A 25029-nucleotide genomic window follows, 5' to 3' on the forward strand; every position below is an offset into this window, starting at 1 on the left:
ATTATATTTTAACATAATATTTTAACATAATTTTTTATTCATGTTAAGAGATAGACTTTAAACTTAACTCAAATTCAAAAAATCGACTTTTAAAGTAAGATTTGCATCCACTTATATATTATAACCTAACCTTATTTCTAATCAATATGGAACTTCCAACACACCCCTCTTGCTGAAACATATATATCTCAAGAGTGGGACTAGACACTAATGATGGTCCAATAGTTGCTCAATAGTGGGTAACTCAACAAATATCAAACTTCGTTAGGTTAGACTTTAACCCAATGTTCTAATACTAGGTTAAGAAGGGACTTTAAATATTACCTCAATCAGAGACTTCTGGTACGAATTGAATGACTGTAAAGCATGTTGACCTCTTTTAGTTGAAAGTATGCCCTGCAAATCCAAACCAAATGAAATTATTTAACACAAGTACCTAAGAATGATAACTATGAAAACGATGTCAACCACCTTAATCAATTTTATAAGTGTCATATATTAAATAGTAATAGATTTTGAAAAAACAGAGAAAATAGTTGTGACTATGTAAAAACAATGCTTAATATGAAGTGTTTGAAAAGGATACAATACACAATGCAGTTAGTTCTGCCAGGCAGAACTTAGAGAGAGAAAGACAGACATTATGAGCAGTAGGTGTATACAATTTAGTGTAACCAACGAAAATTACAAAATAAAGAAAAATAAAAAAAATAGAAAAAGAGATAAAACTGTATTACAAAACAAGAAAAAAAGAACAAACAACAAACAATAAACTTAAAACATTAATAGCCCCCCTCAAACTCAAGGTGAGGGATTTGGACAAATGAAATCCAACACATTGAGTTTGGAGCAAAGGAACTGAAAACGAGCGTAAGAGAGTGGTTTCATGAGAGCATCATCTCACTAATAAAATTTAGAAAAATAAGACCCCAAGTTGCTGGGACAACACTTGTTTACTATACCAATTTCCATATCTTTGGTTTTGGAGTGAAAAGCAGGGTTATGGTCAACAACAACATCCCTTTGGTTATCACAAAGCAGAACAGGAGTGGAAAATAGAATGTGTAGTTCTTGCAGAAGTGCTTGAATCCATGAAAGTTCAGTAGAGGCTTGGGCTAAGTTGTGGTACTTAGCACCAGATGTGGATTTACGGTCATCAATGTCAGAAGCTCAGTCTACATCACACAGCATAGTGAGGGTGAAAGGAGAGGAGAAAATGGAAGCACACAGATGAAGACCATGGGACATGGTGCCCTTGAGATAGTGGAGAATTCGTTTGATAGAGTTGAAAATAAGAATGATTTTATTATTCTCAATCATATTAATTACATTCTCTTTTGCTCTATCTGTAACAATCTAATATTCTAAAATAAGAAAACTAATTTAGAAAATATATATATATATATATTTCCATTATATCATATAATATGATGGATATAGAATAGTAAAGTATGATTGCTGACTGATCACAAGACTATTACCATTAGGAAGACTTACACGAAGGGTTTGTGATGCCATATCAACAATTTTCACAGAGTCATCCATCACATATTTCATTAGAATTTTCATAAGGACCACCAAATGTTCTTCAGATAAGCATGCATCCATGTCAGAACTGATTTCTATTGCACTGTTGGTATCAATAGATTTACCAAGACTAAATTGACTAGTCGTGTCATGAAGATGGAATACAACAGAGTATGGGTCTCCAGTGCCAACCTGAAGAAGCACAGCAACAATGAAGGAACTAAATTTCTAAAAGTGAGAGAAAGTGTTACGGCAATATGTCGAAAAAGTCCAAAACTAATAAAAACAATACCCTAGAAATGAAATCTGAAACTAATTCTCGAACTTCACTTGCATCATTAGAACGACACATGTGAACAAGTTTCCAAACTGCATGCACAATTTCTTCATCACCCTGCCAACATCCATCTCCAGAAAAGCCTCCTGCTTTCCCTCTTCTTTGAAGGGTTTCTTCATTCAGTAACTTCTTGTGGAATGCCTGGAGACTGAGAAAAAACTACTTCAGAAATGTTGTCCACTTAATATTTTAATCAATATATTCGTTGTGATCTTTTAGGAAGTTTTAGCTTTTGTTCTACCAAGATACTTTAGGATGCTTTAGATTTTATTCTGTCAAAGTATTTTAGGAAGTCTCAGATTTTGTTCCTATTGGTTTTAATTTTGTAAATCGGTCGCATCTTAGTTTTATTTCTAGCATATCAATCCCCCAATCTCAGGGATTTGCTTCAATGAATGGGCTGTTCATGTTTCCTAAACTATCCAATCAATGTATCTATATATAACATATGTAGGTAATGAGACTGAATAAGAGAGACTATTTTCTTCTAAAACTCGAGAATGTTCAAATAAATAAATGGTAGATAACTGTCTTTCTTGCCAGACAAACTCATGCAGATGAAAGTACAAAGTATTATTAGAATACTCCTATGAAACCAACACTTTTTAATGATATTTAAAAAGAAAGAACCAATTTAAGGCCATAATCATTGAAAACTAGGAATGTAATAGCATAGGAATGAATATTGGAAAAGGAAGCCACCTTGATAAAAGCAATCGTGGTGGAAGGTAGGAAGACTTCTTCACAAACTGAAAACAAAAATGTACCACATATCAAGATAAAATTATCTTGAAACTTGATTTTGTACAGCCATAAAAATACAATAAAAAATGATATTTATTTACCTTTGCTAAGTGGTCACGTATAGAATAAGTGTGGCATAATTCCTTGTGGAACTTTCTTATCTCATCAAATATTTTTAGTTCAGGGAATGGCTCTAATTCCTGTAGGAAATTATTTTGATATATCTCCAAGTTGTAATAGACCAGAACCTTAATACAACAGATACCAGCTGAATATCAGATACTCACTTTAACATAATCATACATAGATGAATCAGAGTCCACGGTTAACATATGGAGCAGAGATAAAGCTTGTGATGCAGAGCTATCACACAATTCCTGGGTTTTAGGAGTGCAACATGCCACCAACTTCGAAACAAGAAACTGTATACAACACATTATACAAAACCTAAGTTTAAATAGTAACCAAGATTTGAAAGACGTGCAAAAATGAAAAAGAATATACCTGGAGCTGTTCTCCAAGCATACTGGTCACATCTGTAGAAATATTCCTTTTGAGCTGTACCAACAATGCATTGAGTATTTGACAACATTGGTCTTGTAAAGGGAGACATTCAATTAATGACCCAGTCAAGTTGAGAAGGTAACTACATTTACTCAACATGGAAGCCCATGATCAGTACTAGGGTAAGAAATCAAAGCCATCATCACTATAGATACAACAGATTTTGAGTACCAGTAACTTAAAAGCCGTAAATAAATTTCAGTCCATAGAACTTACTTGGAAGTGCTTAAAACAGCAGCTCTCTGACCAAGAATAGTCACAAGCACCTCAATTCCTGCCAACCGGTGGCACTTATGCCTGTAATGAGCTGCTGCTACAATTTTATAATGAACTTCTACCAAAAACTTCAATTACAAAATAATTTAATTTATTACAAACCCTTGGAATGGAAAGGAAATGGTAAGCAAGTAAAAGGATAACAAAATGGTGTTGCCAAGATTTATGTCAAAAAATTACCATGAAAACCCTATCTGGGCGAAAAATGTTGATCTTGTCCACAACAGAAGCACTTGCATGATTATCATCTCTACATCTCAAAATAATTATATATTTCATTATAAGAACAAACTCAAATTAAAAAAAAAAAAAAAAAAAAAAAAAAAAAAAGAAAAAGATGAACGCCAAGGAATCAAAGATAACTCACAAGTCCAAAAATCCATCAACAATTGTTCGAATTTCAAGGGACACTATATCCTTTGAAAAATATGGGACTATGGCATTCAATGAACAGGAGCACAAAGATAAGATACAGCTGACAATAGAGACCTAAAGGTACAAAGTCCAAGAATATAATATTAAATAGTGAAGAAATGTATCTTTAAACAAATTCAGTTAATAATGATTCAGAACATATTACTATTAGTCATGCCAACAGCTCGTATCTTAATGGCAACACTACACATATATGGTGGCAAAGTGCATATGTTTGAACTGAAGGAAAGAATAAAATTAAGTCCCAAAACTTTTCATATAAAATAGCAGAAAAAAATATTAGAAGCAACTATTCCTAAACAATTTTCAAGTATGGAAATTTTCCTCGAAGAAATATTTTCATCTGAAGATTAAAAACCTGTTGCATTTTTCTAACCTATAGGTACATTTGTAAAGAACTCACTTTTCCATCATTTCATCACTTCTAATAAATAATAAGGAAAATATTTTCCTCTGAATACCAATACCAAAGGTAGCACAATGTTTTCCATGGTGTACTTTCGTCACTACACACCTGAGTTTTCATGTTAAAAATACATAAACTAAAAGATCTATTGCAAAGAAGTTTGAACTGAAAGAAGATTGAATTGTAGTCAACACATAACCAAGCACACAGAAAGATTATTTTTTTTTAAACAAAAATCCTAGAGTGCATTCAAGGATACCAAATGTCTCTTTATGAGCTTGTCTCGTTCTTTCTCGGATAGCTGACCAAAATGCAAAATGGAACTCTGAAGTACCAGTGTTCCCTTCTCTGATCCCGGTTTCTTACTGCAATGCAAAGCCATTGAAATTGAAAATATTGAAGTGAAGTGATTTTTTATAAGGACTGTCAAAGGTTGACAAGCGACCTGCATAAAGGAATTTTGTTAGATCCAGAATAAAAACAAAATAGTCAGTTTTTGGACAAATTTCTCCACAAGTACTTCTAGGAGAAAAAACTAAAGAAAAAAAAAATAGGTTCTCCATAATCTAAAATTAACCAATATAGAAGCTAATTTGTAGAAGTTATTTCATATTAGCTTCAGAAAAACCTGATTCTTACTCATGCATAGGTTAGTTATAGCTAATGATACTGATTTCACTTTTCCTTATTATTCTCTCTCCTTACGAAGAAATTTCTTCCAGACAAACCCATAAACAAGTATTAGAATGTCAGTATCACAACAATATATAAGGCAGTGCAAATACTTGTATCACTTTTCATGGTAAAGCCATCTTACTTATTTTCTAACGATAGAAATTTCATTAATAGTATCAAAGATCTCATCACAAAGAAACTGATCATACCTTGGCAACCCAATTGAGATCAGAAGTGTTTTCATTGATAAGAAGAACAGGAAGTAGCCATGGGCAGCAATATTGGAGGAAATGACCAGGATCTACATCAGGTAAGAAAAGCTGTCTTGTCTGCAAAGCAGAATTTGTTTTATTTATGGCAAAGAAATATTTCATCACAGTTCAGCAAAAGATTACCACTACCAAAATAAAAACATAGAAATAGAATTTCAGATTTGCAAACTTTATCAAGAAGAAGCTTATCTCTATCCAGGGAACAAAATAAGGAGGGTCGAAAAATTATGTTTGGTAAGATATAAATCAGATGATGAGATGGCACAAGAACAATATTAAAACCAGTGAAACATATATGCATGTAATATTTGTGTTCAGGCTGGGTTTGAATGTTAAGATATAATAAGAGATCAGAATCAAAATCATAAAAGATGTGATCACATGTGTCACAAAATTATATCTATTATTTGACAAGTACCTAATGGCCTAATGAATGGTATTATAAACCATCCATAAATAAACAACAAAATGAGCTTTATGAAAGATGGCGGTGGATGGGGGACTGGTGTTGTTGTTGGGGTTACAACAGTGGCCCTTGTTAGTGATATGATATATGGTGTATGATAGGTGGATATAGATTACAAAATTAGTTGTTAGTTGGGTTGTTAGGTTGAGTGAGTCTTTCTATAAATAGTGGGGGGTCTTTGTGGGCAGGGAAATGTTTTTGGATGTTCAGAGAATTGTTGACAACAGGAACATTACCATCCAGTGTGAAGGGAACTTTGTCCCTTGGAGGCATTGTTCCTATTCTGGGTGCCTAGAATCAATAGTACCATATCTTTTTGTGAGCTTTGGTGTTTTCGAGTAGTTTTCTTAGGTTCCTCTACCTAGAAACCTAACAAATTGGTCTGACCTGCAGGATAGAGGAAGAGGTGGAAGCATGGAAGAAAGAGTACTTTGGAGAAAGGGGCCAGTAAACAAGGAAGAGTCATGGCAGAAAAAAAAAGGACTTTATGCAAGAAATAAGGGAAAACATCCAAGAAATAAAAGACATGCTGCAGGAATTCATTAATGATGGAAGGGGCTCAGAAGGAAGTGAGAAATTTGTCATGAAAGGAAAGAAAGAGGAAAAAACAGGTATTGATGTTGAGAAAGATAGTCTCCAAAACGTCAAAAAAAAGACAAGAAATTCTCTAAAGGAGAGTTCTTGGCTAATGATGCAGTGAAGAAGGAAGATATCAGTAGTAGACCATATGAGGAGGGAGAGAAATTGTTGAGGCTTGGGGATAAAATAGTGGTGTCATGGAGTGATCCAGTTTTAAGAAGTGAACTTTTAGATCTAACTCAACCCTATAAAATCAGCTTGTAAGATGAGGTTTATACCTATTTATATATTGTAAACTCGTCCTATTTCTAGTCAATATGGCGTCTCCAACATATTGAAATTGACAAGCACTAGGCCTAATTATTACAGCCTATTTCCCTATAGGATTTCAATTAGAAAGCATTTTCACTAATAGGATTCCTTAGTAGATTCTAAGATCTTGTAGGAAAGTTGTGAATGATTGATATTCATGTAATAACTTAAGGGAAAGTATTGATTTCAGCATACTTTTGTACGAAAACAAATTATTAGGATAAAAATATATTCTAAATATATTCATAATAATTAGGAAAAAATATCTTAAGAATCTTCTAATTCGTTTCAGCATACATTTATTTCCCTTTTTAAAGGTTTTGATTATTGTAATAGAGATGATGAGAATGTCATCATTGTAATTGTTATAAATTAAAATTACCCTTTATTTTCTTAAATAGTTGAAGTACTTCACCTGTTAAAAAGTTAACTTTAAATCTAATTCAACCTTACAAAATTAAATTCGTAGATAAGATTTACACTTCCTTATATATTATCATTTAACTATATCTCTAGTTAATATAAGATCTCTAACAAGCACTTTGAAGATTTAGTAAAAAATTTTGTGGAGTAAACCTAAGAAGAATACATTACCTTGTTGATGTTAAATATATATAGGTGACACAATTGGCCTTTTCCACTGACAGGCTGTGACAGTGTACATAAATAAAAAATAAATAAAATAAAAACAAGGTGTTACCCTGAACTTCACCTCATATATTACCTCAATAAGTGCAGTTAAGCTTACACCACATGCTACCCAACAAAAGAGAATTGATCCCAAAAGCTCTTCTAAGTACTGCATCAAAGAAATTTGAATTCAAAGAAACCATTATTTATTCGTAAGGGTTTTAATCTTTGAATGCATAACTAAATAATTTATTGAAAAACCATTATCACAACTAGAAGGTGGTGCCACATCTACAATCTAAGGCTTTTGCATACCCAGCATTCATAAGAGTAAAAAAAAAAGCTAGAATGTTGCTATAATGCAAGTCAACTAAAGGTTGAAGACCATATTACAGTAATAGAAACCTAATCAGATTATAGAATCCATTTGGCAATTAGGATACGATACAATAGAATAGGATAACTATACCATGTTATTGTAATTTAATATCTGTGGCACTAACATTATATTATATAACATTACCATTACTGTGTCACAGCGATGTGTCTCTTATCCAAAAGGGACATATGGATTAGGTTCGACATGATAGGATAAAATTTCTTACTCTCTGCGATCTAAATATCATTGACTACTAAATTTAAATATAATAGCAACTAAAATACTTTTCAAGAAAAAGGTTAAATCATAATACTAATTTCCTAAAACTTATATAATTTGTTTACAATTTCAAGAAAAAATAACTATATAAATAAAATATAATTTTGCTAACATTAATAGATATGAGAAGTTAATTTATATAATGCATACCGTAATTTTTATTTAACATATCATCTTATATCAATTAACAATTATATTAATATAATATATTAAATAACTATTATTATAATATTAATTATAGTTTTAATATCTTAAATAGAGTTTTATGATACAAAAAATAGTTATATAAATAAATATAATATTGCATAGTTTAGCTAAAACAATGTTTTTCACAATTTCAACAATGTCTAAAATATAAATTAAAAGTCAACCTTTAGAAAATGATATGTAATTGTAATGAAAATTTATCCTTTTAACACAATTTATATCATGGTATATTATGTAGTTTGTTATCTTTTGCCACTAGATAGGGTAAGATTATAACTTATCCTGGTGTTATCCTATCATGTCATTAATTTATCATACGTTATTCATTTATCCTATCATATCATGTTCAACAAATCAATCATTGAATATTTATTAAAGAAAAGCCTTTATTTACTCTAAATTCAAGAATGGCCACGCACTTTACGTTCATTTATTGTCTCTCATCAGCGTTTAGCTCATGACAATGCTTCCATCCTTGATTATTTATTTGTACTTCTTTTCTTCTTTACCATTTTGGAGCACATACCTTGTCCCCTATGTGCTATACTAATTTAAAATTTTTGTTCATGAAAAATACTATAACCAAATTTCTTGTAACAATCAATTTTTTCTCTCGTACAAAATTGCCTTTGGATCTCAAGCACAGTCAAAAAATACCAAGCTGTAGACATAGAGGCAAAGCATATGTAACTAAAATCTCAACTACAGAAATAGATAGCGTTAATTACCTTCATTCTAGTCAAATACTGAAGCTCTCTAGACAGATTGTCGAGTACTGCATAGACTAATTCCCTAAAAGAAACTGCACAATATAAGAACCAACAGTGAAAGCTTTATAATGGAAAGGAAAATACCTTTACCTATGAGAAGGATCAATGGCCGAAACCACACATATCATGAAAACAGCCTGCATAATGGTAACAAGGATCACCAAAGACTCTCTTTTTATAATTCATATGAATGTGTATACAAATATAGCAAAATAAAAGGAAATCCAGAACATGTTACATACATCAGAATAACATTTCCCAGGGACAGGTGGTACAGAACAATAGAAGAAGATAAAAATAAAACCCATAATCAATAGTTTACCTCTAACTCAATTTTCTCACTGTGTAAAGCAAGATGCATGAGAGTAATCACAACAGTTTCCATTATAGGTTGAGGCTGAGGACCAGCCCCTAGCACCTCCTTTGCATGGATGACTTTTCCTTTGGAGTAGACAACCATCTGAACACCGAAATTCAAACTGGAAAAACAACCCCAAAAACAAAAATTGAAGGTATAATGACTAACAACAACCCATACTCACATGAAAACACAAATAGCTGTTAACTACTATTTAATTTATAGCAGAAGCTAATACCCAAAAAGCCCCTGGCAAAGGAATGCATTATATTAAAAATGACTAAATTGCCGTAGATAAATAAACTACGTGCAATTATTTAAAATGCAACCCACCAAATGTCCTGAAAGAGCTCTTCATGACCATCCCATGTCTGGAAAAGAATACCAATCCTCCTTGCCAAGAATAACCGAACTCGATAGTCCATATCTTTAAGCATAAGAAGTAAGCGTTCTATCATAGTCTGTTGAAACAGAAGTAATGGAATCACAAGCATTGAACTAAAAAGAAATTAAGCTAGTTCTAAAATTTATCAGTAGAGAGAAATATAGAGTTAGAATGAAACAGCATCTCACAAAATTCTCATCCATGAAGTGTACAAGATTAAAGAGTTAGGCGGGAAAGAGATCTTCCTTAAAGGAAAAGGAAAAGATGAGAGAGAAAATATAATGGAAGCAAAGATATCCAGTCCCACAACATGGTAAGATAAATGCCTTTGAAGAAACCCATAGTGTAAACACCAACATTCTCTTGAGTTCAATTAACCAGCCTTTGGTTATCTTGAGCACGTCAATGCATGGCATTGCCAATATTATCTACTTCACATCAATCCAAGTTATCTATTTATTCAATATGTTTATTCTCTCTATCATGCCATTAAGACCACTCCAGTAGGCCCAGTAGGACCATGGAAATTCTAGGCAAGAAAAATATAAAAGTCACCTGACCAATTTGAGGATCGAGCAAAACAAGATTGCAAATGGAATCAATAAGCTTCACCCGTCCAAACCAATCAAGATCAACCTCGAAAAGTTTATGCACAACATTTCCTAGTGACAGAAAGCACTGCAAGAACAAATTAATTGATAAGTCAGTTTGCATAAGAGATTTAAAATTTCAGTAGAAAATAATATTAAAATTTATTATTTAGAATTGATTGAAAATACATTCTCATATCTTCTATTTGTAACAATCTAATTCTCCAAACAGAGAAACTAGGAAAACAAAATAAAATAAAAGATTGTATATTTATTTTCTCTAATTAGGAAGATTCTAGAGAAATCTTCTCCAATTACAACACTCCCCCTCAAATTGGTAAATGAATATCAATCATTCCCAACTTGCCTACAAGATCTTGAAATCTACCCAGAGGAAGCCCTTTTATAAAAATATCTGCTATTTGAAGTTCTGTAGGAACATGAGTTGTAATCACAAAGCCTCTGTCAAGATTATCTTTGATGAAATGTCTGTCAATCTCAATGTGTTTGGTTTTATCATGTTGTACTGGATTATGGGCTATGCTCATGGCAGACTTATTGTCACAGTGTAGTTGTATCGGTTTCTCCATTTTTACTTTAAGATCATCCAAAATGATTTTCATCCAGAGTCCTTCACACATTCCTTGAGAATGAGCTCGAAATTAAGCTTCTGCACTAGAACGAGAAACTCTATCTTGCTTTTTGCTTCTCCATGTTACCAGACTATCTCCAAGAAACACACAATACCCAAAAGTAGATTTTTTGTCAGTAATAGAACCTGCATATCAATGAGGTTTCAAACCAATGAGGAGGATGTAAGTATTACTGAGGATTTACCCAATGATTCATCCATTGCTTTCAAAGGAATAACTTTTACTTCAGATATCCCATAGAACGCAACAAGGGAGTCTCCAAGACGATGACGGAAAAAAGGAGCAGAACTTAAACAACCAGATCTACTCAAGAAAAGGTCAAACGGGTCATCACAAACCCTAGGAACAGACTCAGGACTCTTCGGCGACTCTTCTGTGGCGTGACAGTGAGTGGGTCTCGTCGGAAAAAAAGGAGCAAAACTTAAAACTCAGGTCTGCTCAAATACAGCCCAAACGAGTCGTCACCGACCCTAGGAATGGACTTAGGGCACTTCGGCGACCCTGTTTATGGTGGCGCCGGCGAGTGGGTCTCGCTGAAGGTAGGCGCGTGGGCTACACGCGCCAACGACGGTGGAGGCGCGTGGCGGCTCCTCTGACAGAGCGACTTCCAGCGTTGTGGTAGTCGGAGTTGGGCGCACCTTTATGCCCTATCAACAACCCCAACCGGCGACAGCGGCAGCAACGGTGGTCGGACAGCGGCGGCGGCGACTGTGCTCGACTATGCTGCGGAATGGAATTCCAAGATCGGAAGCTCTTGATACCAAGTAGAAAATAATATTGAAATTTATTATTTAGAATTGATTGAAAATACATTCTCATATCCTCTATTTGTAACAATCTAATTCTCCAAATACAGAAACTAGGAAAACAATAAAATAAAAGATTGTATATCTATTTTCTCTAATTAGGAAGATTCTAAAGAAATCTTCTCTAATTACAACAATTGCTTTCATTACTTTTCTAACCAAAAGCCATGTTTACTTAGATATTAAGTCTCGAATGAAAAGAGAAAAAGGCTAGAGTAATAGACTAGACAGCTCCATTATGACAATGTAAAGACATTATATGTAATAATACAAAAAGCCAGTTATCACACAATAAAACGACAGTTGTTTTGTTCTGTATCTGTCCCTTTACCCATGACTCTAGATATGACTACTCGATTTTTACTCTTCCCTCTACTAATTGTATCTGAGAACTGTCATTGTTAATACAAATATGAGAACTTAAGAGAGGAGAACTAAGCTCTCTAAAATGATATTTTCTCTTTTTATCTATCTCAAGAATATCTACTCTTGGAAGGGGAGGACATAGAAATACAGGAGGGTGTCGTGATCAAAAACATACTTAAAAGTCTAAATTGTAAAAGAATGATTCATACTCTAGAAAATTATTTCTCAGCTAAACCTTCTGCATCTCACAATACACGCATAGTCAAATATCATGGATAATGCAATCAGATCCTTAAGATCATATTTCTGGTAATACCTCATCGCTATTTCTTCAACTAAATTTCCTCACCTAAACCTTAGCCTATGGAACTAAAGTTGTTTATCTTGGAGTTAGTAAATCCCTTTCTCCTTCTTTATCCTTATCTCTTTAACTCAATTAACTAAATCATTAAATTGTTGTGTAACCTTTGAGGTCAAATCAATTGTAACATAGTGTTTCCTAAAAGGACAACACAGAGAAATTGACTATCATTCTTTTAATGAATTTCTTTTTCTGTCCAAGAAAATTTGCACCAAGTTTGTTAGCTACAATTATCAATTTGAAGACATTTTAACAACAATGTTTGAGAGGACCTCAAATTCAATTTATATGCTCCAAGCTTCAAACATACAATTTGTACGCTCCATTTTGAGGAGGAATCTTAGAATCATAGGGTTAAACTCTATTATATTTTTCTCTCTTTCCTTAAGCCTCTATTGTGAATGAATCTGAGTCAGCAGAGAGACCCAAGTTAAGATCTCTTTGTACTCTTTCATGTATACACTTGAGATCAAAATAGCAGACATCCTACTACCACTACTATCCCAATAAAGTGCCCTTCTACTATCCGCTATTGACTACTAGACTATTATAGAATCCTATGCCTAAAATTCTCTTTTTCAATTCATATTTATTTTGTATACACGATCAAAGAATATGCATAGAATTTGGTTCCTAGAAGCCAATTGACACCAAAATCCATAAACAAAATTTCACAGGTACCTGTTTAGTTTCCACTTCTGTTAAATACAGGCCACATTTTTCCTTCCCAACAGCATCCAGGGATGATAAGTTAATCAGTAAAGTATGAGCAGCAATCAATACAGAATCACAAGCAAGCTTGAATCCAACTAACTCAATAATTATATCATTCATTAGATTCACCTACAGAGAGCACAAGGAAAGTAGATGTTATGTTTTTCAGTTCCATATAGTTTAGTGAAATTTATACTCGTTTTCATACCAAATCAATAAATTGTCCAGAAGAAGACCAGAGAGGATGTTGACAGAGATGATACAATATATTCCCACGCACCTGAATTTTGAAAAGAACCAAAGTAAAATAAAATAAGAACTATTCAATCAGAAAGAAAATATTAATATTTTACAAGTAAATTCATGAACACCCTGCTGTTATTACTGTGTGAAAGTTCTACCTTAGGATCATTTTCTTTCTCCATTAACTTAAAGAGGATATCCCAGGTAAGAAGAGAAGCAGAAAAAAAACTGGAAATCACTGATATCATGCCCATTTTCCACTTCTCTGCAGAAGATGAAACATCGCTGCCTACTTTTTTCCCAACAGCTAAACCATCAACCTCTCTAGAATCATCATTAACATCCAATTCCATGTCCATAATCCTGCTCATACTTTTGTCATTTGGAAAAGAACTTTGAATATTATCAGTAGAAGCCATATCTTGTATGATTGTATCACTCTGAAGGTTCATCAGATGTTGAGAATAACTTTCATATAGATTAACAAAAGCTTTCAAGAGTCTCTCCACAGATTGGATTAACTGATCAAATGGGGCACAGCCCATCAAATTCTGATCCCTCAATTTGATACATACAGGGGATGAAAGAAAACAATGCACGGAAGAAACAAGACGACTTAAATCATCACAAGTAGGATCACAACCTAAGCAACTAAAAGCCTGGAGGTCAATATCTTCTTGAATAATTCTTACAGCATTGTCAAGCATCAGTTGCAAGTGTTGGCTTAACTTAGAAGAATATGAAACATCAATTTTCCTGAAACAATACAATCATGTAAGAAAGTGAAAAACAGGAATAGGGTAAATAATTATGAAAATCAGATGAAAAGAGTGTCATGAGTAAAAACCATTATAGTTTGGGTTCCTAACATTAGCATTTATTGGAATAATCCAGAAGCCATAAAATATGAGGGATAAAATCCTAAACCTTAAGACAAAACTACAAAGAAGCTATCATATTAAACACTACTTTTCAGGTGCTAGAAAAATGTAAATTCAAAACAAAAAATGTTCCAACAAATTTAGCCTACTATTTTTCATTATTCTTGAAAAATCATTAAATCCATATGGGCCTGTATGGTTTTGAGAAAACATTATTACTTTCATTGTCTTGATTCCTAAATTCAATTCACTCCACCAAATTCATATTGACTTAAATTAGTAGCTTCTCCTGCAAATTCTACTGGAAAGACAAGGATAGCCTATTTTGTTGACCTGCACCAAGAAAGATTGCATTCATTTTGTGATCACTGTCAAACCATAGGACATGATCAAAGACATTACAGAAGATTAGCAATCAAAGATAATAGCAGGTTAAAACTGGCTGGAAAAATCAAAATTCAGTTGGGAATTCAGGGATCAAAGAGACTATTAATGAAAGAATTTATTCAGAATAATGATCAGCCCCTTTGTGATGACAAAGATCAAGATTCTTCATTACAATTGTTAATGAAGTTCAACCCAGGAGACAGGCTAAAAAGAGGTCTTTCGGGGTTGTTCAGAAAATACTCTCAATGTGGTTCACATGTTAGATCTACATGTGTATCTAAACCAGAGAAATTTGTGCAACAGATGGAAACAATTTCCTTCCTAGTACAGCAAAATGACAGGATAGATCAAATGGCAGGTTAGGTCATAACTCATGTCGAAGCGAGATCTCAGCCTGCTAACTCTTTGCTCAATTTTATGTAGCATCCCTTTCCAAGATATTGTAACCTATGAGTGACTGTAACTGAGGTAGCTTTCCAAAACCATGTGCCTTTTTTTTGTACACCATCCAAACAGGATGTCCTCTATGTTTTTCTTTTTATCACCTTCAACTAGTTACTATCAATATATCATTTGATCATAGAGGCTCTGAAACCATGTATGACCAACAATCCCAAAAAGCTTGGTTTACTAGATAAAGAGACATGAATGGATTTATATAAAATCTCCAACAAGATGGGAGGACATTTATTTCTCCAAGGGCTTTGGCATCTAGTTATTGTCTCACTGTAGAAGAACTTTGACACTCTTCTAAATACAATAAAAATCTCTTTAAACCTGAATTGTACTGGGCTTCTTAGTTTTACGATTTTTTTCTCTGATTTTCAGGAAAGGAAATCTCTACTCCCATGAGCATTAGAAGATATTAGTGAAGCTAAACGTATGGTATCATTTCTCCTCCTACAAGCTAGAAGTAAATTTAATACCAAATTTATAATAATAAACTAAAATAAGACTTCCAATTGCATTTCATTCAAGTATTATATAGCAGCAAACCCAAACCTTCCCGCAGAAAGTTCACTCACATTCACACTAATTACCAACTTCAATACCTATTGAAAGTTCACTCACATTCATATTAATTACCAACTTCAAATACCTATTAAAATATGGGTGTAAATATTGCACATTTACTGTACAATAAATATAGATTGATTGGATAATAGATATAGATTTGTTTATAAGAAATCCCTAAAAGTAAGAGATATTGACTAGGAGTTTATTTGGTAGATTTGCTCCAAATTTACAGGCTTTATGTCTGGAGATTTATTTCCTCTATTTAAGGAGAAATATTTTTACAGTTCTACTTGATCAAATTAGCCAGCACAAACACCAGTGCTTTGTTACCAAGTGCAGACAAAATAGAAAAATAATGACCCAAATGTGACAAACCTTGTGAAAACACAACCATAAAGTAGGTTAGACAAGAGAGAACATATCAATAAAGTATCCGGCAGATGCCTCTTGTTAATCTCCTCTTCCACCAAAGCTCCAAGAATAGAGGTCTCCATTTCATGCAATAGCTTATCACTTATTTCTCGTGAAACCCGAACATGTGGACATATTTTCACTTGGGTGGCCTGAAATTGAAATTTTGTTAGCGAAAAATCACAAATTTTAACACAGACAAGCTTCTCTATGTGAGGGAACCAAACCTCAACTTTGGACATCTTTTCAATTTTTGCGAGAACTTCCACAGAGCAATCCAAAAACTCAAGAACACATTGGTATTTAGGGTCTTCAGACTACAATTAACATTATGATTAAGTTTCTAGTGACAGTTTAATCAAAACTAATAAATAAATACTAGTACAGGAAGATGTAGCTAGGCTATACCTTATGAGAATCATCTTGAGCATCAGTGACATCAAAATAATTGTGAGTCAAAGGAACTTCTTTAAAGCATTGAGTAAAAGGAACAAAACCTATAGAAAGTGCATATATAGCACTAGGAATGAGAAAAGTCATCTGCTCATTCAACATAGAACAACCCTGCATAATAAGGAACAAATAAATGTAAGTAAAGCAATGGTGCACGATGCCTTCCTCCCACATGTAATGGGTTTGGCCATTAATCTTGTTTACACGTGTTTTTCTTAATACACAGAGTGAAGATTAAAATACTTTGCTCATAACAATTTTACGGAACCAAACCTTCCAATTAAGATGGCACAAAGTTGCTCTTAAAAGGCTTTTCCTCAGATGTAACATATCTTGGGGGTCAGACTGCACATTGTGGGAACAGTAAATTAAGTGAAAAAGGCCTGTAGTTTACCCATACACATACATTTGCAAAACATCATCTTTAATAAGCAAAAACAAATAGTGTATTACCAAGGAATATAAGAATCAATACTGAAACGAATCATATGAAAGCTTAAATATTGCACTGTTCTCCTAGATCTAATTTTCTTTCCCCTGCCCACTTGTGCGTGTGCTCTTTTAGACTTGCTTAATCATGGCCGTATCACTACTCCATTAATCAAATCAAAAACTTGGAAAAAGGGCTAAATGAGGTTTGACCTACACCAAACTATGGTTGATTAATTTGATACCAGTCCTTTGATCTTAAATCCTGTAAACATAATCAGCAGAAAAACATGCATTACCTTCTAGCTATACTTGCCAGACCTCCATAATTATTATGAATACCAATAAATGTTAGAAAACGTATCAGAGGAGCTGTTACCAAAGCACATAAGGTGTCTACAGTATATATTAAGAGTATCGGAGATAAACACATAATAAAAATATAACATGAAATGTGGCAGGGGGTTCCATGATGCAAAAGAAGACTTTTGCTAAAGTCTTTCATAACACTTGTGACGTACCTCTCAGCCAATTGCCTAAACCTTGAATTAAAAGTAATTTTGTCCCAGTTCAGGTCACGGAAGATAACTATCTAGTTGGTCTCACTCACATGGCAGAGTTATTATCAACAAGTGTCATAAACCCTATTCACATCATGACCTTGGTATCAAACAGAGATTGTTTGTTTCACTTAAAGCCCCCTTGAGGATATCCATCATGCCCTTGCTATTAGAATACGGAACTTAACCCCAGGAACCCTTAGAGTCATTGCATGATCAGAAAACTTTCTTCCTTCAGTGATGAAGATGACAAAGGCCCAATGTTGGGTGAGATAATATGGTCTTCCAGTCAAGTATTGGAGAACTAGATTACTCTTTTCCATTGCAAGGGGGATTGGAATCCCTGTTTCCATTGATGATTGTACCATGATCACAACTAGTGGGTTTTTCGCTAAAGTCTTAGTTGATGTAGTTTGCAATTAGAGCTTCCACTGCAATTGTTTGTTCAAAGGTCTGGCTTTGCCTTTGTGGTGGATGTTGAATATGAAAAGCTCCATCCATATCGTGCTGCATGTCAACTGATAGGACATACCCTAAACAATTGTAGGAAACGGGTTCAGCCAATGATTAAAGATAACACTGCTTCTGATGCTTCTAGAACTATGCAGACTTAAGTGGTTAAAAACCTTGGTCCCTTGAACGCATCTAATCCAGATGGTTCCAAACATAATGAAGATGTGAGCATAGGTAAAGCTGTGGAAAAACTGGTTCAATCTAATTTAGGGGTTGATAGCGTAGAGCAGCCTCCAACATATGCTATTGGTGTTCAGAATGAGGTTCACTCCCCAGTTCAAAATCATTTGGATAGTAATCCAATTATTCTTCATACACATCTCCATATTTTGCTGGTGGATTGTAAATATATTTTCAAACACAGTAAGGAAAATGCTGTGCAGAAGGATGATGCTAATTTTCAAAATAAGAGCAAATATTCTAATCATGAGGCAGATCATTTGGATTAAGCTCTGAATACACAAGGTGAAGTTCCTAGTTCTCTTGTTCCTAAGGTGAATGTTAATCCTGTTCCCATTGGGAAGTTGTGGTCTTCTAGAGTGGATGAGGAAGAAGATGACTCATTAGTTGAGAATGATGAATAACAAAGTTCATTTAGTTAAGTTAAAATCTCATCATAAGTTCCTATAAAGCACTAGTATTGTGGGTTTTTGCTATATACATATGCATTGTAAATGTTTTTGGAATATTAGAGGCCTATAGAGCACGAGTATTAGTGTTGATATCAGCAAAGTGCATCCTCACTTCATTTGCATCTATTTATCTCGCCAAAATAAAATCATATTTATCACTAGAATATATTGTTCAAATTCTTATCTTGTCAGAAGAAACGTTCAGATGGATTTACTTGTACGTATCTTTTCTCATGCTGGCCAGCTGGTGCAATTTTGAGGATTTCAGTGCTATTTTGGACAGTTCTGAAGCCAAAAGGGTGTTTCACCATTTTTGATAATCATTTGAATGAAGGATATAATTATGGCTCTTTCAAAACCTGAGCCAAGGGCAGGACTGCTCACCACAGAATTGAATGAAAATTGCACAGTTTTTTATGACATTGATTGGCTGGATGTTTGGGATATGGTGAAATGTAAATCCCTAAGCTGTCCTCTTCAGCTATTAATTAATGCAATTTGAAGCCTTTATTTAGGTTTCTCACAATGTTGTCCACTCATCATCATTCTATTAATGTCGTCCATATCCCCTCTTTTGTTGTCTTGAAAAAGCCCTGACTAGAGGTACGCAACTCCTGGTACAAAGCAAGAAGGTTCCTCTCATGGCTAGTCCAAAAGGTACATGCTTTATTTCAGTAGTATCTTTATGCATCTTGAATAAAGTGAACAGAGAGAACAGATAGAATGAACTGAATGTATTTTACTAACATCATACACTGAATCATATGTTCAGTGACTTATTTACACATTTCAGTAACTCAGCTGTAGCTGTCATATACTTTACAGCTGTTCAAGAAAATAAGAGATAAACTAGAATAAAACCTACAGCTGTACAACACAAAATAACGCACACAAGCCAACTATAGGTAACTGTAGTATAGTAACAACCCTCCTCATCACACTAAGTTTTGGCACGAAGAAGAGCAAAACATGTTGAAGGGAGACCCTTAGTTAAGATATCAGCTCACTGGTCAAGAGTTGGAATGTGAGAAATACACAACATAAGTTTTTCCCCTATGAAGACATCAATCTCCATATGCTTGGTGCGATTATATTATATGCAATTGAACAGCACTCTGATTGCCACACAAAAGAGTAGAAGTGGTGCAGAAAATGTCAAGTTCTGTCAGAAACTTAGAAATCCAAGACAACTCAAAAGATGCACAAGCAAAACTCCTAATACCAAACTTCTACCTAATCAGGCAGAGCCTTGTCTCATATCATGAAAAGTACAAAAGATTAGTTAAAATTGCACTATCTTATTGTTACCCGTTGTTAGAATCATTACATATAGGTATCATTATTTAGGCTAGTCTGCAGAATTATTAGAGTTATACCTAGTTCTGTACCTAATAGTCTAGTGCAGACTCTTTGTATTCAATGTACTCTTGTGTTTTGCATTATAAATAGAACAGAATTAGAGGGATCATCGAGCCCTCAGAATATATTTTTTATCAGTCTTAAATCTCAAGTTGGTATCAGAGCATTGCTCTGGTTTCCGTCCGCCAGCACTGTCATTGTTGTTCGCATCTGTCCGGTGTCCTTTGCCATTGTCTGTGGTTGTCTCGCCACTATCTACAGCAGTCAATTGCAGTTTGAAGCTCTTCAACTTGATTGTCTGCCATCTCGCATTTGTTTGGTGATGTCCACCGTTGTCCGCCACCATTCGCTGTCGTCTGTCGCCGGCCGCCGCTCGCCGCCGTCACTGTTCCATCCGGCAACCACTGGATCTGGTTCGCCTCCGTAAGCGACGGCCAACCCCACCGGTGGGGTAGTCTGGTTCTCCTCGACGCGCCGCCACGCACAGCATCTTTGTGCGTTGTGTGCTGTCCACGTGTCGCCCTCTACTCGCCGAAAAATCGCCGCGTCTCCTCTATAGCCATCGCCTAAGCCTCTTCTTTTTGTTCTGTCCCTCAAAATCGTGCTTCAGTGTTGTCCTGAAGCTTCCCTTGAAGAAAACCGTAAGAAACCCTCAAGGGTTTTCTGGTTCCTCCTCTCTCTCGGTTCCTTCTCTGTGTATTTATCCAGAATGGTGTCTGGAAGTGTCATTTCCTTCTCAGGAAGTCCCTCGATCACTTCGGATCACTTCAAAAAAACTAAACGGGAAAAACTATTTGTCTTGGTCTGTAGCTGTGGAAATGTGGTTCCTCGGTCAAGGTCATTATGGCCACCTTGAGCAGAACGGAAGCCAAGTACCTTCAAAAAAAGCTGAACAATGGAAACAAGCAGATTTCCAGTTGTGTGCCCTATCATGGCAGTCTATGGAACCACGACTTTTGATATCTCTTAGAGCCTTCAAAACATGTCACTCGTTTTGAAAGAAAGCTCAAAGCATTTATGCTAATGATATTCAACGCCTCTATGATACAGCAAACAAGCTTGCAAGTCTCAAAATGACATACCATGATATGGTCTCCTTCATGACTGAAGCCCAAGCAGTTGTGGAAGAGTTGAGAATGTTCTTGGAAGAGGAATCTTCGGAAGACATCAAAAAGAAACTTGACAAGTATTATATGGTGATGATCCTTCGTACTTTACATCCAGATTTGAATCACATCAGAGATCCACTCCTGACAAGCCATGAGGTCCCTTCCTTGGAAGCCTTGACCACACATCTTCTTCGTGTTCAAGTGCCCCTATCTCAGGAAGCTCATGAAATATTGGAACCATTTGTCATGGTTGCCACACGAGGAAGAGGAGGACGTGGCACTAGAGGAGGAGGACGTGGAGGTCGGGGACATCCACAATGCACTTATTGGAAGAGGGTGGGTCACACCCAAGAAAACTGCTACTCCTTGCATGGCTTTCCTTCAAAAACAGTCAATATCTCTAAGGCTGCAACTTCCACTTCCAACTCCAAGTTCACTGAGGAAGAGTATCAAGAGTATTAAGAGTATCTGCGATTAAAGTCTAACAGCTTGGCACAATCATCTCAGTCCCCAAGTACGTCAACAACTTGCATTTCTCAATCCATGGAAGGTCCAAATTCATGGGTAATTGACTTGGGTGCTTCTGATCACATCTCTGGTAATACCTCATTGTTCTCAACCCTTTCCCTCCAAGAAAAACCCCTTTTCATTACTCTTGCAAATAGCTCTAAAACTTGTTCAAAGGGAGTCGGTCAAGTCTCCCTGTCTCCCTCTCTAACTTTGAAATCTGTTCTTTTTGTCCCTAACTGTCCATTCAATTTGATTTCCCCAAGTCAGTTAACCAAAATGTTTCATTGTTCAATAACTTTTGATTCAAAATCTTTTGTTATACAGGAGCGTGGCTCGGGGAGACAGATCGGAGAAGGATATGAAGCTGGAGGTTTATATCATTTTGGATCTCGTCCACAGGTATCTTGTGTTGCAGCTCTTCCTCCTAAAGTGTTACATGATCGGTTTGGCCATCCTCACTTGTCAAAGTTAAAAAAGATATGTCCTGAACTTAGTGGTCTTCAAACTTTAGAATGTGAGTCCCGTCAACTAAGAAAACATGTTAGATCTGTCTTTCCTAAAAGGTCTCAATCAATGTGTTTACCTATTTTCACATCCTTTTTGAATGAAATCAAGAACCAATTTGGTCAAGTAATTAAAGTCTTAAGAAGTGATAATGCTAAAGAGTATTTCTCATCAACTTTTTCTTCACTTCTTAGCTCCCATGGTATTTTGCATCAGTCTACTTGTCCTCATACACCCCAGCAAAATGGTATAGTCGAAAGAAAAAATAGACACTTGGTTGAAACGGCTCGTACCCTTTTGCTTGGTGCTCATATTCTTGTTCATCACTGGGGGGATGTCATCTTAACCGCATGTTTTCTTATTAATAGGATGCCCTCCTCCTCTCTCAATAATAAATTCCCTTTCTCCATTCTTTTTCCCAATGATCCTCTCTTTCACACCTCTCCTCGAGTCTTTGGTTGTGTTTGTTTTGTTCACGACATGTCTCCGGGGCTCGACAAGCTCTCTGCTCGTGCGACTAAATGTGTCTTTTTGGGCTATTCTCGGCTTCAAAAAGGATACCGGTGTTACTCTCCTGAAACCAAGAAGTACTACATGTCTGCCAATGTTACTTTCTTTGAACAAACACCTTTCTTCTCTCCATCTGCTCAAGATGTTCATATCCTCCACCAGGTCCTTCCACTTCCAGTAGTTGAGTCTAATATCTCCAATACCTCTGTCAATCCAAGTCATGCCCAAGGTCCTCCCAAACCTTCCTCTCCACATACTGATATCCTTCAACACAGTACCCCGATGAGAAATCCTCTTCCAGAAAATGGTGGATCTCCTCCTTCAGATTCTTCTCCGTCACCATCTCCTGTCACGCCTCCTGGTGAAGATGATTCTGGTTGGCCCATTGCTCTCAGAAAAGGTACTCGTTCTACTCAAAACCCTCATCCCATTTATAATTTTCTTCGCTATCACAGAGTGTCGCCCTCCTTTTATTCCCTTTTATCCTCAATATCTCCTGTGGTTATACCTAAAAATGTGAGAGAAGCATTTGATCATCCTGGATGGCGACAAGCCATGATTGAAGAAATGCAGGCTCTTGACCACAGTCATACTTGGGAGCTTGTGCCACTTCCCCCGAGCAAAAAGACTGTTGGTTGTCGATGGGTATATGCAATTAAAGTCGGCCCTAATGGTGACATTGATAGGCTCAAAGCCCGGCTGGTTGCAAAAGGATATACTCAGGTTTATGGTCTTGATTATTGTGACACCTTTTCTCCCGTGGCAAAGATAACTATCATTCGTTTGTTCTTCGCATTGGTAGTCATTCGTCATTGGCCACTTCATCAGTTGGATATCAAAAATGTCTTTCTTCAGGGTGATCTTGAGGAAGAAGTTTATATAGAGCAACCTCATGGGTTTGTTCCTCAGGAGGAGTCTAGTATGGTTTGTAAATTGAACCGATCTCTATATGGGCTCAAGCAATCACCACGTGCTTGGTTTGGAAAGTTCAACTCCATTGTTCAAAAATTTGGGCTAAAACGCAGTGAAGCATATCATTCAGTCTTTTATTATCATTCATCTCTCGAGAAATATGTTTACTTGATAGTATATGTTGATGATATAGTTATTACAGGAAATGATACTGCTGGAATATCTCAATTGAAGGAGTACTTGTGTAGACATTTCCAAACCAAGGATCTTGGGAGTCTCAAATACTTCCTAGGCATTGAAGTAGCTCAGTCAAAAGATGGAGTTGTAATCTCCCAAAGAAAGTATGCTCTGGATATTTTGCAAGAAACAGGCATGATTGATTGTAGACCGATTGATAGCCCTATGGATCCAAATCAGAAATTAACAACAGAAGAAGGTGAGATATTCTCCGACCTGGAGAGATATAGGAGGCTAGTTGGAAAACTAATGTATCTCACTATTACAAGGCCGAATCTATCTTCGGCAGTTGGAGTGGTTACTCAGTTCATGCAAGCTCCATGTGTTGGCTATTGGAATGCTATCATTCGCATTTTAAGGTATATGAAAAAGGCTCCCGGGCAAGGACTGTTATATGAAGAAAAAGGAAGCCTTCGGGTATCAGGATATTGTGATACTGATTGGGCGGGTTCTATTGATAGACGATCCACTACTGGATATTGTGTTTTCCTTGGAGGAAACATTATCTTATGGAAAAGTAAGAAACAAAATGTAGTGGCTCGATCAACAGCTGAAGCTGAATATAGAGCAATGGCTTCATTAACATGTGAACTTATATGGGTGAAACAGTTCCTTCAAGAGCTTAGCTTCTGTGACATCCAGAGTATGAAGATGTATTGTGATAACCAAGCTGCTCTTCACATTGTATCAAATCCAGTGTTTCACAAGAGAACCAAACACATAGAAATTGATTGTCATTTTGTTCTGGAAAAATTATTGTCAAAGGAAATATGTACTGAGTTTGTTGGATCAAATGACCAACTTGCAGATGTTTTGACTAAGTCGTTAAGGGGACCTCGGATTGAGTTTATTTGTTCCAAGCTTGATACATACGATCTGTTTGCTCCAGCTTGAGGGGGAGTGTTAGAATAATTATTAAGTTTACCTATGATTAGTATAGTTAGTAGAGCCTAAAGTAGGGAGTTGTGTGTTGGTTTATCTATAATGATTGTTCCTAGCAGTTTAGGACAATCCCTTCACCTTCCATCTCTATTGTATCAAATCTTTATCTATAATAACAAATTAACTAAAGATAAAAATAAGATAAAAATAAAATATCTAAGACTTGGCTTATTCCAACTTGCATTTGGATGCCACGGAAATGTTATTATTATATGTACTTACTCATCGATAATATAGCTCTGCTGATGTTAATACTAATTTTAATGTAAGCAAAGCCTATAAGCTAATTAAGAATTAGACATCAAGTAAATTAAAGACAAAAAAATGAC

At 35.4% G+C, this 25029-nt stretch overlaps 1 protein-coding gene across 5 annotated transcripts in view; it reads right to left on the minus strand.

Annotated features, from left to right (window-relative positions):
• Positions 1-25029, minus strand: part of LOC106761920 (serine/threonine-protein kinase ATM) — an 86724-nt gene that overhangs the window by 40903 nt on the left and 20792 nt on the right. For all 5 annotated transcript variants that reach the window (XM_022780539.1, XM_014645543.2, XM_022780538.1 and 2 more), the window contains 25 exons: positions 16757-16828; positions 16439-16594; positions 16258-16347; positions 15995-16182; positions 13493-14090; positions 13300-13371; positions 13059-13220; positions 10157-10279; positions 9550-9677; positions 9181-9337; positions 8949-8995; positions 8817-8880; positions 7318-7392; positions 5174-5293; positions 4549-4734; positions 3816-3937; positions 3629-3698; positions 3389-3516; positions 3113-3254; positions 2896-3030; positions 2710-2808; positions 2567-2613; positions 1820-2012; positions 1498-1719; positions 325-396 (listed from right to left, as the gene is read on the minus strand). In XM_022780539.1, the coding sequence (XP_022636260.1) occupies positions 325-396; positions 1498-1719; positions 1820-2012; positions 2567-2613; positions 2710-2808; positions 2896-3030; positions 3113-3254; positions 3389-3516; positions 3629-3698; positions 3816-3937; positions 4549-4734; positions 5174-5293; positions 7318-7392; positions 8817-8880; positions 8949-8995; positions 9181-9337; positions 9550-9677; positions 10157-10279; positions 13059-13220; positions 13300-13371; positions 13493-14090; positions 15995-16182; positions 16258-16347; positions 16439-16594; positions 16757-16828 (3468 nt within the window). The remainder of the gene's footprint in view (positions 1-324; positions 397-1497; positions 1720-1819; positions 2013-2566; positions 2614-2709; positions 2809-2895; positions 3031-3112; positions 3255-3388; positions 3517-3628; positions 3699-3815; positions 3938-4548; positions 4735-5173; positions 5294-7317; positions 7393-8816; positions 8881-8948; positions 8996-9180; positions 9338-9549; positions 9678-10156; positions 10280-13058; positions 13221-13299; positions 13372-13492; positions 14091-15994; positions 16183-16257; positions 16348-16438; positions 16595-16756; positions 16829-25029) is intronic.

Source organism: Vigna radiata, chromosome 5 (genome assembly GCF_000741045.1).
Source record: "Vigna radiata var. radiata cultivar VC1973A chromosome 5, Vradiata_ver6, whole genome shotgun sequence".
In the NCBI taxonomy this organism is placed as follows: domain Eukaryota; kingdom Viridiplantae; phylum Streptophyta; class Magnoliopsida; order Fabales; family Fabaceae; genus Vigna; species Vigna radiata.